The 13,456-nt window shown below is 44.7% G+C and overlaps 1 protein-coding gene across 2 annotated transcripts in view; it reads right to left on the reverse strand.

Moving 5' to 3' along the window:
- Window positions 1–2,274: 2,274 nt before the first annotated feature.
- The window catches only part of P2RX5 (purinergic receptor P2X 5), a 354,731-nt gene continuing 343,549 nt past the window's right edge, over window positions 2,275–13,456 (reverse strand). The window contains exons 9-12 of one of the 2 annotated variants that reach the window (XM_069615208.1): window positions 13,132–13,225; window positions 12,143–12,208; window positions 11,130–11,212; window positions 2,275–3,078 (exon numbers count right to left, since the gene is read on the reverse strand). In XM_069615208.1, coding sequence (XP_069471309.1) covers window positions 2,970–3,078; window positions 11,130–11,212; window positions 12,143–12,208; window positions 13,132–13,225 — 352 coding nt within the window. In that variant the 3' untranslated portion in view covers window positions 2,275–2,969. Of the gene's footprint in view, window positions 3,079–11,125; window positions 11,213–12,142; window positions 12,209–13,131; window positions 13,226–13,456 lie in introns of those variants that run through there. The other variant, XM_069615207.1, reaches the window with a different exon arrangement.

The raw sequence follows: 13,456 nt of genomic DNA on the forward strand, positions 1-13,456 counted from the left end.
TCACCACCTCCCCTACTATCTTCCTGTGTACCTCGCCCGTGTCTTAAGTTGGAAGTAATGTTATATCTAGGTTCTCAGGAAGTCCTGGAATACTGATTCGCGCAGGAGCCCATCGTTACACCTCCAGTACGAGTCACCCATCCTACCCCCTTCTATCCACCATTCTGCTGTGACCATCTTGTGATCTGACCACATCACAGTTTCTACCTGTGATCCCGCAATCATGGCCTCTTATTCCCTTGGGACCAGTAGGAGGTCTATTCTGGTGTACGTCTGGTGTGGAGGCGAAAAAAAAAGGTATATGTGCCCACCTTCGGGAACTCAGCCTTCCATATGTACCTCCAGAGGTGGTCCTCCAGCAACTGGGCAAATGCTTCATGCTCCCTCCCCTTCATATGATATGATATGGCATTTATAATGGGCCAATACACAGGTGTTTCCCGTTTGTCTTAACCTTATCGCCCCACGCTGACCACCAGTCCACCGCCGGATCCATAATCAGGTTAAAGTCCCCCTCTATCATTATCATATACGATTAGAATTTGCACATGAAAACTATTGGCAATACATAAACTACGGATTGAAGCCGAGACAGATCTCCGATGGGTATCTTTTTTTGTAAAAAAAAAATGTAACTTTAGTTTCTTCCCTTTGTGAGTGCACTTTAATTTATCCACAAAAATAGCATTTTCATTAATTTGGGCCAAGGCTGCAGGGATTGAAACGTAAATCTTCTGCGATTCAGTATGAACAAGTCAGCATAAAAATATCTGGCCAACATAATAAAACTTTACTTTTGAAGAATAAAGACAGATCATTGATATGAGGCACTTGCCTATAACCATATGTCTGTCTTGAAATTGATTCACCAGAACAATAAAGTTAACTATGCTATCAGAAAATGCCCCCCACAAAATGATACCTATTTTTACTATTTTGCGATCAGTGATATTCTGAATATTCCATGGCCCAACCACGCATAAATAAAGCAATAACCGCAAGTACGGCCGGCATTACTGCCTGGTAATAGCATGATGACCAAGTTACAGACCCAACCAAAGTGAGGTCCTTAATGACGTCGCTGGTGCCAAAACCTTGTTTCGTTGTGAATTGACGCAACAACTGTTTTCACATGTTAAACAAGAGTACAAAAGAAAATGGCTACTGGGGGTAAATGTAAGGGGTAGTTAGGGGGATAGAGGGAAAGGTAAATGGGATTCCTGTGGGTGGCAGAGGCGTTGCTAGGGGGGGGTAAGGGGGCTAAAGCCCCTGGTCTTTTGGTTGTAGCCCCGGATAGAATCTCAGGAGCTACAGCCAAAAGGCTAGCTAGCCCCGAGTCCCGACAGTCTCTACGTTAGCGTAGCCGCAGATCACTTCCAGACCTAGCAACACCCCTGGTGGGTGGGGATGCTTGCAGGCCGTATGTACCCGAGTTAGAAGTGTGAGTGGGTTTTTATGTGGCTGAGCAACCTTAGGTGTGCGTTTCGTCTAGGAGAGAGGGCCCAAGACCTACCAGTTGAAGTTACCACTGCGAGGCTCTCGTTAGCCACTGGTGTTGGGAATGTGCGATAAATCCAAAGAAGTGAGCAATAGTGTTGCTCGGTTTATGCAATGTATTTGTAGGCAGCTTGTGCGAGATTTGTTTTTGAGTTCTGTCAGGTAGAGCGGGATGTTGTGAGTCAGTTGGGGAAGGCAATATATAAGCTAGAAGGAACTATTGGGTTCACGATTGTCGGTCCAGTGTTGTTGGAGGATTTGGCAGTCTTCTCTGTTGATAGAGGTTTTTGCTGGTCCGGTTAATTTAAAGGGCATAGGGAGACCGACAAGCATGAGTCAACTCTCCTGTAGTCCTTTCCAGAGATGTTGTATAGTTGTCCTTTCAATGTTCTCAAAAATATCTATTTCATTTGAAGGTTGTGGGGGACCAACTTGGTGGAGTGTCGTTGCTCGTAGACCTTGGCTGATAGGTTGTGTGTAGATTTGTGACATGCACGTTTAACTAGCTAGTGAAGGTTCGGTCTGGATGATGCTACCAAGAGCGAGCACCTTCCTAGCCCTTTCTCCAAGTTCGAATCCCAGCAGGGGCGACTTAACCCTTTATCCTTTTGACGTCGACATATTAAGTTTGGTGATGATAACACCTATCATAAGATCGCTTATCAGTAGTCTGGTAAGAAGAGCTATATACAAAATGTGCACCAAAAATGAGCGATTATTATTGTAGGTTTGAGATTTTCGTATACAAGTATAAAATAATAGTCACTTGAAAGTGAATTCCTGTTTAGTCATTGACACATTTATTTGAATCTGAAAATACTTGGCACAAATGCCCCCAGAATTGAGGCTTTTCTAGTTCTCTCACAGGCTGGGGACCGTTGCAATATTTTACAGCGCTATGTTCAGGATATTTGCGTTGCGTTATGGACACTTTGCGCTCCTTTAAGGCATCCCAATTCTTCATTCCGCAGAAATGTTTGTAGACAGGTTTCGCCTCCATCAATGGGGAAAGTGATAGAGACTGACGTCAGTTTTCCAAGCCAATGCAGTTCCAACTTGGCTTCATTAGGCAACACAAATAGGCGCTTAATACCGTAGACTCTAAAACAAGCTAGTTTCTTTTGGCAGCCATTTTAGATCACAGAAACTCTCGCCACACACCGGCTTGAGTGGTGCTAGCTATTTCACAACCCAAACTTTGTTTTATTTTTTTCAATTCCTCACTTGTGAACGATTTAGTCCTGTCCAGGGGTAATTCACAGCACTTTCTGTAACATGTGTCTAATTTGATTGAATGTCTTAAATGTGGAAAGCCTGGTGCAGCGACAAACGGGTAGAAGAAGTGACTTGCGTGGGCATTAATGTTGAGCAGTACCATGTTGCCAGTAGTCCTCTCGCCCCCCTTTAGGTCCATTTATTTTGCCTGTGGTCGTCTTGGACGGCGTACATACTCTTCCATTAAGAAGAAACTACTAAGTCTCCACACTGTGCACCTGTTTCAGCTGCACCATGGCCTGTTGGCATTCTGAGTTCTGAAGCCCGTTTACTTTCCCATCTGCTGTCAGGTTTTTGTTAGATGATCTGTGGAAAAAAACAGAACATTGTAAATAGTTAGTTCAAAGCATGTTGCGCCTTGAGTAAAATTACTAAAAGACCCGCACTTCATCAAGGACACCACGAAGCCCATGAACATTCAAAGGAGTATGACCCATTGGATGATGAGTACTGCACTGACTGGTAGCTCAACCATAGTGGGCGAAGGGGGCTGACCCGGGGTGATATGGATGAGCCAAAGCTTGACAGGAGAAACCCTGAGCTCTCAGTAAGCTTGCGGCTGAGGAAGCACACCTGGGCCAGACGTGTTGTTGGAGAAATAAGATTTTCCTCTTGGGAATGTAGAAGCCAAGTGAATATTTTAAGCTTTTCTATGAGCACTCAGTGCCCAGCTTGTCCCGAAAAAGTGCATCACCTCAGCAATGATTGCTGATGACGCATGTAAGTTGCGAGAAGCCACGATTGGTTGGTACAAATTGTACAAGACGAGAAAACTGTGTGTTCGGGATGCAAACCCCTGTTCGGAAGATAGCCACGCCCAGTGATGCAGATGAATGACATGTTGTATATGAAGGCGAGGCTCAGTTTTGCCCGAGAACTGGAGGGAATGTCACGTGGGATATCGGTTACCAGATGGTGACTGATTATGTATGGTGGAGGCATCCACCACTGGCTGGGACTGTGTCACATGGCAGGGGCCAATGGAATTGCAGAAATGGAAGATGTGTGCTGCAGACAGAGCACCCAAGGTCAAAGGATGTTCCCCTGGAAAGTGTATCCAATGTATGATTCTCATTGCGTAAAACCCTGTTAAAAAAAACAGACTAATCTGTGTTCGTTGGCCAATTTCTCAGGACGGGGATACTCTGCCAGTTTCCCTATCTGTTTCCATGCGGCTGTAAAGAAATGAATCTGTTTCTGCTGTCCACTGCGGACTTGAACCGAGTAGTGGATTTTTTTGCATTATTTGCGGTTCTGACATGACCAACAAAGCACTATACAGAAGATCACGAGTTTCCTACAATACAGAGTCGGGCACTGGGGGAAGCATAAGCAGGAGATTAAAGTAGATTGCAGTGATTTTGCCGGCAGTAAGATGCAATGCTTGGCCATAATGGCATTATCGGGTAAGTGGCGATATGGGCAAAGAAAACAGGATGTAATTACCTGGGGGTCCTACTGACACACCCAGCATGGACATCTTTTCTTACAACAGCATTACTGGCATGTTTGGCAAAGCAAACATGAGTGTATCATTATATGGTGGAAATGACACATATTGGCACAGCAAGTATGGGCATGTGTTCTTCCAATGGCAATGTGGCCAAATCATGAGTGTTTTTTCATGGACCCACTGGCATACATTGGAGCAACCACAAGGGCATGCTTTCTTGAAATGGCATTACAGGTATTCTGGACAAAGCAAACGTGAGTGTATTCTTACATGTGGGAACTGACATACCGGCGCAGCCAGCATGAGCATGTTTTCTTGCAATGATATTAGAGATATTACTAGCTGTTCCCGGCATAACATTTGCAGTTCTAGCATATCTTAAAGGTCAATATCGGTTGGTAATCCATAGGGTCAATTCTGTCCCCCTTCTTAAATATCGAAATTACCACTGATCACTTCCAGGAAGGAGGCGTAGGTCCCTGTGACTTCTATGATGTGTCTTTGTGGATGCGTAATTGTCAGCCTTGTTCCAATGCAGAGTCCCTATGATGGCATAAGATGGTGTAGTAGCATAATTACAGCACTTTCAGTTTTAGCTCATGAGGAGACATTCATCCTGGAGCGTTTCAATCTTTAGAGACTGAAACGTTGAGCCAGTTATTTACTGTTCATTGACACTGGAACTGCCGTGCCCTGTGTGAAGAGAAGTGGAGGTTGAAATAAGTAACTTGAAATGATTCCGAATGTTTGCGTTAGATGACCGCATAGAAACATGCTCATTCTATTTGTTGAAATGATAGCTGTTGTTAAAATGGGTGCACTTTGCCATTTGGACAGCAGAGGGAAACCTTACACTGATAAATTCTATCTGTAAGTTGCAATGATAGCTGTTGTTGAAGTGGGTGTTATTTGCCATTTGGACAGCAGAGGGTTCCTAACACTGATAAATTGCATCAACTGAGTACAGAAACATACCTAAACATTTTCTTTATTTATACATATATAGTGGGCAAAGCAAACATGAGTGCATTCTTGCATGGGGGAACTGACACATATTGGTGCAGGCAGCAAGAGAATGTTTTCATACAGTAGCATTACTGACAATATGACGCAAAGCCAGCATGACATTGTCATCTTAAACTGACATAATACGGGCATATATTGGGGGAAAAGGCATCATGAAAATGATATGGGAAATGCTCCTCTGAACTGTTGGTGATCTGACCTTTAGTGTAAAGTAAAATGCACCAATTGAACCCAATATTTCAGAAGTGTTCTTTAGGGAAAATTCCTCCCTGTCCCGGAACCCCTCTTGCTTGTTCTGCTTTCCTTCACTATTCTTTGTCGCTCGTGCTCATTTCTGGGAAATATTTGCAGCCCACCAAGAAAAGAATTCACCAGCCACCACCAAAAGCACTTGTCATTTCTGTGGATTCAGTGATGTTCTGTGTGAACTGTTTGGTCAGACTGCATATTTCTAATGGGAACATCTCAAATCTATTCATTTTTCTGTCACTGAGCGGCCAGCATTCTGATAAAAATAAACAGCCAACAACATCTCGATGTGCTTGGCTTTACACTGTAGACAGTTGTGCCCACCTACCTCTGCCAAGTTTTTCGAACCCATTCGGCAAGACCATGGCAACGCAGCATGGGTCAGCCGCCTCTATTGGTGAGACTAGCAAGCGCCATCACTGAACCAGCTGCTCATGTAGGAATTATATCCGGTTGTAAATATCCATGAAAAAGATCTAAATACCTTAGTGGCATGAAAAATGGTGTAATTCCCAAAACTTGGTAAAATAACCCCAATGTGCCTAAAACAGATGTTTTACTTGGGACCCAGGTATCATTCTCCATATCTTTGCATTAAGTAAACAATTTGGGAGTAACATTGCTCTCCCTGGAATCAATCTTCTAATTTCAGACTATCCATCAACAGGGGAGCATTGGCCTCTCTTCTGCAAACTCCAGAGAACCTTCATTAAGAGGGTTGTTTTTTTTAAATATTTTTATTTGTTATTTCCATTACTGCCAAGAAGTCAGTATCACGGTGAGAAGCACTGTACATCAGATGTGGTAGATCTTACCAGGCCGCCAGGGTCTAGAGGAAGCATCGATAAGAGGAGCAGGTGGGAATAACTGCAGGGCACGGTGGGACATGGTTAGGAACCAGCAAGGCGGCTGGTCCCCGGGCATCTACTCAGAGGTGGAAAGAATGCAGCCGAAGCTGGAGGAGATGTGACTAGCTGCATTGGGCAGAGGCTGCACGTTGGGGTGAAAGTTCATTGTTATAACTAGATGTGCTAAGAGCACGTGCCTGAATAATCGATGGTACTTATTTCTTTTTACATTAAATTGAGTGGCATAATCCTCCAACCAAAAGTGGGTGCTCTGCTGATTTGTGGATGGGACAAAATCTAGACCTGATAAAAGTGTTTATTTTTTTATTTGATGTCTATTGCTGTGATCATAGTGCTGAAATCACAATCAGTATGGTATACTTATTTGTTATCCGGATTGCTGATGGCTTTCAATGTTTCAAAAAGTGCGTAAAAGTCACGAATTTGTGGTGAATTCTGTTGTGGTTAGGTCTTCATTTTCAATCATCAACTTAGATGGGGAGGGTAAGGTTGGCCCCTCGTGTTGTAGGGGTCACGTTTCTCACTCGAGTGTCCAGCTATTAGGTAGTGTATGCCTGTTTGTTTGGTGGCTCTTATGTGCTCACTGATTGGGTTTCCTAATTGTGATCCTGCATACATTGTTTCACAATGAGATTCAATCGTATAGAAGGCACCTTAATACAATAATGATCCTGCGTTGCGTTGGTGTTTTGTAGCAAATACCCTAATGTTGCTCAGGACTAAACCAATATATTCTGCTAGTGTCAGCCACCCCATCTGGCCGTGCATTCTCTTTGGAAAGAAGTTAATCATCGGTGCTGCACACACAGGGATTTATTCCTCAGTGTTTTAAGTTGGAATCAAAGGCCCACGTATGGTTGGTTCCCAATGTCTTAACACATTAGTCTAAATCAGAATGTTTTGCGTGTATGTGATTGGGTGGGATACCAATGTGTAAAATGAAAGTGGAGTTTTAAACAATGTGTAAATGGATAACAACTCGCAAAACATTAGCCACAGCCCAAAACAGCGGGTGGAAGACAATATCATGGGTCCTATTTCCCAACAACTGGCGCCGGAGTAAACGAGGAAATTCTTGTGAGCAGCTCTTAAACCAGGATCTCAAAGCTAAAAACAGAAGCACATCTGGAGAGGCCGAAGGCATATCTGAGATGCTGGTGTCCAAATGCAATTCACAAAGATTGCTCAAGGGCATATCAACGTTCTTCCCGGCGTATCCACATGTGCCCCGCTTTTAGGCTCTGTGAAGCGGGTGCAGATCTGAGATGCGTGCGGGTATCGCCTCATTTTCTCCAGGTCCAATCTTTGTGAATTATTCCCTGGCAGTTCCTGGGCATTGTCATGAAAAAGGAAAAATTGCAGAAGAAAGAACAATTACACTTTTAAGATAACAAATATGCTTTGCTAGTGTTTCTAAGATGTAAACATGGGAAGATGGACATCTTCATCCCTTCATATCTTTATTTTTTTAAAGGACATTTTTAGGAGGCAGATGTGACTACTCTTGCATATTGTAATTTAAGAGGGGGGATACAGACCTGTAACTTTGTAATTTGAAACCTTTTAAAGCAAAACCCGTTGTGGTTGAATTTATTTTCCATACCAGTGGGCATGACTTGGATTGTAATTGTATATAATCCAATACCCAGTCAGTTGGCAAATGTGCAATTGTCCGTTTTATATTCATATCCTTAGTTTTGCATTGACCAGTTCGCATCTGTGTTGAATTGCTTTATTTCTATGGCCTGAAATATATATACCGTATATTATTTTTGGCAACTTTTAATTACATCGTCTTTGACCATTTACTAAATAAAAATCAAGGAGATACTTCATGTTCGTATCTTTACACCTAACTTCATAGCCACTGTTCCTGCTAAATTCAAAAGTGGAGATATTTCACATGATACAGGATGGAATATAGGATAACACAAAGGGCCGGACTGGGATCTAATATTTGCAGAGCCCATGTCAAGCGGCAGCATGGGAGTTGGGGGGCAGCGGCCAGTCCCTGTCCCTTCACGTTGTGCCTGCATGAATCTGAAGAGTACTGTCTTTTCTTGCCCAATACCTGTCACCCAAGATGCTAGCCAGTTTATTTCTCAATTTCACAGAGCACTTCAAGAACGGGCAGGCAGAGTGGCAGCAGAACCAAAACACCACCACAGTGAGCAAGAAGCCCGGGAGAAGTCGCCAGCACCGCCCAGCATCTCCAGTACCCAACGCGGAACAGACTTGGAAAAGACTCTAATCTGTAACCCACACACAAAGTAGTACGCTCTGCGCATCGGCTGCGCAAAAATTATTACCAGCAACAAGCCTCCATAGCAGTCCTCTCCACTCGCCGGCAAGGAAGGCGTACCAAACGCTCCTCATAAGAACTGCAAATTCCCCCAAGGGACGACCACCAATTGGTTCCCACAACAAACTGACAACATAATCCCGAGGCCTAAAAGGCACTGGGGCACTTAACATCAGTATAGCGATCTAGCGGGCTGCCATTGACCAGACATGGTTGGCCCACGTACAAAGAGGAGGCAAGTCTTAAAACCCCTCTTATTTGTTCTGATAATTGTTGCCCTGCCACATGGGAAGAGAACGACAGCAGTTGGCCGAGGGAACCAGAGGAAGGGTAGAACCAATGGAGAGAGAAGGAGGAGGATAAAAGGGAAGGCAGGAAACAGGAAGGTGTGAGTTGTTAGTGTGGGGTTAGGAGGTGGAAGCAAACCAACAGACCATGCAGAGGAAGGACGGTGCAGAGGAGCCTGGAGGCCGATAATTGAAGAAGTGTGCAAGGTGAGCTATTGGTTAGTGAGAGAAAGTGGTACTTTGTTGCGAGTGTGTGTGGAAGGTGTCAGAGTATGACTGATAGAGTAGGGTGTTCAAAATAAAGTGAGTGGAAGGGTGATTTTTGAAGTGGTTTTGAGAGGAGTAGTCGAGTGGAGAGAGGGAGCAATAGCAGTCTGAAGGGAGATGTAGTAGTGTGGAGAGAGTTACAGTCTTAGAGTGGAGATGGAAGTAGAAACAGAGTGAAGAGGTGTGTGGTAGTCGTATGGAGAGGGGAGCAGTAGTGTTGAGAAAGGGGGTAGTGGTGTGGGCGGAGGAGAGTAGTCATGGTGAGAGAGCAGAGTGTAGTATGAGAGAGGAAGATGGGAGGGTGGAGGTAGATACTATGGAGGACAAGATAGAGCAACATTGGAGGGAAAGACTAGGAAGTACAAGGGAGAGAAAGGAGAGGCCGTAGGTGGCGTAGAAGGGAGGAGAGAAGGAGGAGGCAGTCGGAGATTTTGAAAGATGTAGGGAGAGGAGCAGAAGGACATGGAAGTAAGAGACCAAGTGGTGCCTGGGTGTCTGAAAGGCACCCATCGTTTGGAAAATAATTTTGTGGACCTTAGGTCAGGCAACACGTAGATCGTTCCTAGAGGGAGTTCGAGAGATAAGGGAGGTCATTAAAACCTTGGTGCTAAGTGCACCAACTTTACCACCATGGTGTAAACATAGTTTACACCATGGTGGATGGCGGATTTACCGCCCCATTCCAAGGTGAGTGGGGCGGTAAATCCCCATTTCCCATTTTCCCTTCCCCATTCCCATTTTTGCCCCATAGGGCATAATGGGAGTGGGGAAGGCGCTAATTACGCCGCCGTAAATTACGGCGGCGTAATTAGCACCATGGCGGGTTAGCGCAATGCACTTTAACGCCTGCCAAAAGCAGGCGTTAAAGTGGGAATCCGGCGTTAAGGGTTAACGCCGTCGTTAACCCTTAACGCCGGGGTTGTAATGACCTCCAAGGTGTTTGCCTTTAGACCATTACCATAAGCTACATAGCTTTTAAATAGTAGGGGTTACCAATCTTTAGTGATGACCTGGGGTTGAGGACACCTGGGTTAGGGAGGGACTACCCATCTATAGGTTAGATGGAGAGGGACGCCCTTAGAAAGCCCCTTCACTAAAAATCAAATAGAAATCCTTGCACCATTGTTTGGGCATGGTTGTGTTCTTGAGGCAGTCTGTGACATGGGTCAGGCATCAATGAGAACATGGCTCACAATCACAAGTAGCAATTTGTTACTTTTAATTACAGTGTTTGAGTACTTCCAAATGGGGAGTTCTGTTAAAACATGTTGGAAATAGTGTACTTTAAAGCATATTTGGTCAGTAAAACTGGTCAAAGCTACCAGATCCACAGTGCAGTATCTCATCAAACTGCTACACCTTGGCCAATAATGGGCCCATTGTGACCAGTCCACACTAACTTGTTGGGCTGCCATTCAGACACGTCCCTATTACCCTACTGGTCCGCCCAACCCTGATAAGAAAAACCTTCTATGGCCTCTGAAGACTATGAATAGGAGTTTATTAAATGATGTGCCACCATCACATGCTCGTACGTTCACGATTTTGGAGCAAGATTGTAAGCAAAATGATTTGGTACCCAGAGATTTAATCGCTATAAATAAACATTGAGGGGGAAGCGCTATTTTTTTCTTAAGCCACTATCCAACACTTTCCCCAAATATTCTAGGACTTGAGTTTGTTCATATAATTGCACCAGTTCCCCTTCGATGTTTATTTCCAGCGATGAAATCACATAGAACCATTGCTTTGTCACTAAGATGGTCTAGAATGCTACTCCTGTGCACTGTGGGCAGATGGCAATGTGGCAAGGCTACTGCCATAGAGGCTCGGAGCCTGCCACATATACATGCACTTCTGTAGAAATGGAAACTGACACGAGAACTCAACACAGGTTTACTTACTTCACCTCCTCGAACTTCTTGCCTCGGTAAAAGGTGCTCTTTTTGATCAAATACAGGAGTACCAAATCGCAAAAGAAAGCCCCCTGCAAGATATTAACCATAAAACATTGTTATATCACATGTGACAGGATACAGCAATCATATTTAAAATGTCTAATGTCTGCTGACAACAGTATTTCAGCTGGATCGGTATGCTCTGGGCATGTTTTCGGTGCATCAGATTCAATTAATGTTGGCCTCTGTGGCCCGGTGCAACTTGGAAAGCAAGCATTAGCTAAGCCTACATTTTCGGCTTTGTATAGTGGAATTGTTTTCTGTTATTAGGTAGTGACGTCAAATGACCATAGGCCTCATTACGGGTCTGAGGGTAACCCAGCTGGTGCTACTCGTGGGTTGCTGCCAGACCTGTAATAATTAACCTGTGCCTGACTTCCCGGTGCCACCGGCTCATTACGAGTCCGGCGGCCTGGGAAGTCGGGCGCCGGCAAATACGGAAGCACCGGTGTCGTTATCAATGGTGCCGGTGCTTCCATGAACAGTCTGCCTACCGTGGCTGCAGCGCCCATCAGAGTCAGACCTGTCGGGCCCAGCTGCCACGGCAAGCAGACTCACAGTTTGTCGATCCAGAAACAAGGGTGCCGGTGAGCTTACCAACACCCTTGTTTCCGGACTGGCAAACTCCTACTGAGGCCCTGTGTCCTCACTGCAGAGGCCTAGATTCTTACTTCATATGAACAGAGTGATGGGCGCAAGACTGAGATTGCCGCTGCTCACATTTCCTTTGGGTAAACACATGCTGTTGACGTCTGATTAATAATGACCTGCTCTAGATGCAAACCCTGAGGTGAAAGGCAGGCGAACCATGGATCCCTCCAGCGCTTCATATTGCCCCACTTGTACCCGCTGTCTGATCATTATCGGCCCTTGCTGGAGGCACATGCATTGCACAGCACAGAATGTCATGGGATGTCCTAAACCTTCAAGCAATGTTACATCGGCATGCATATACTCACAGCGCCCATGAGGGCCAGGCCTGAACCAATGTTGATTATTGTTGGAATGATATTAAATTTTCCTGCCTAAAAGAAACACAGTGTTAACATTGTTTTCCAATTGAGGAGAAAACACTAGACAATTTACAGACATGCTATCATTCTAACTGGTAATATAGAATGCCATTCTTGTACCCTTGGAAGACCCCCGATAGGTGCTCTTGCCTCCTAGTTTGCCTAGGGATCATTGTAGTAATCATTTTGCTTATCCGCGCAAATGACCCACTATTTTTAGATGTGCAAGCCCTGTCTCTCGCCTACTTGCTGGCCAATCTCTTGGCTGTGTTGCTCTTTTAAATTGTCAGTTTCTCTTAGGTTTATTTTCCTGGATTGCTCTCTAAAATGGACACTATCGATTTCTCTCTTGGTTGGCCTCGCGAACCCGATGGTGTCTTAACGGTTAAGCTTCCTTTACAGATATTGCTCTTGCCCATTTCTCTTTACCTCCCACCATCTTTTCCCTTTCTTGGTGTTATAACTGCAGGGTTTTTACTTGGTAATCGCTGACTCTTGTGGTTCTTTTTCTAGACTTTCTCTCTTTGCCATTAAATATTTTCCCTCTTGATTGTTCTTTACCCGTCCATTTCTCTTGATTTTGGTTATCTGGAGCGCCTCTCTTCTCTACCCGCCAACTTCCCACTTGATTGGCCTCCAGAGTCATGTTCACTCCTCCTAATGTTGTTTCCTTTTTTGGTTTACCTTCTGGCTAGAAGCCCCCAGCCCTGTCCTGCCTTATCACGTGCATGTGTTGCTTGATCTCCTCGCCCGCTATCTTTGCCCAGTTGTTTATCAGTTGTAGGGCTGACTGCCTGCCTCCATGATGCCTCATTTATTGGATTTCTCTAACTTGCAGAGATCAACACCTTTTCCATTAAACTTTGTGCTGCTTGAAGTTCCCACAAAGTACATCTCAACGCTAGACGATGGCTCCTAAGTGCATGCTCACTCACCTTGCCATTCACCATAACATCGAAGCGAATACCATAGGCTTTAATCAGGGTCCGATAATCCGTCCCGTCAGAGTCCCTGTAGTATTTGGCAAACCTGAAATTCAGAACAAAGGCGATAGTATAAAATACAGATATAGCTGCTTAATAGCACCCTTATTTTTTCCCCATTGGAATACTGCTGCTTTAGTGCCCTACCAGTTGTCGTGGGTAATTTCATCTGTTTTGTGGTGGGTGTGCCTAAAATGCATCCCTACTTCCACCCCCGCCAAGGGCACCAATCCTCTTTCAAGGCTGCCTGAGAGGAAGATGAGATCAGGCAGCCTGC

This window comes from Ambystoma mexicanum, chromosome 9 (assembly GCF_040938575.1).
Source record: "Ambystoma mexicanum isolate Mex_15411 chromosome 9, UKY_AmexF1_1, whole genome shotgun sequence".
Lineage (NCBI taxonomy): Eukaryota > Metazoa > Chordata > Amphibia > Caudata > Ambystomatidae > Ambystoma > Ambystoma mexicanum.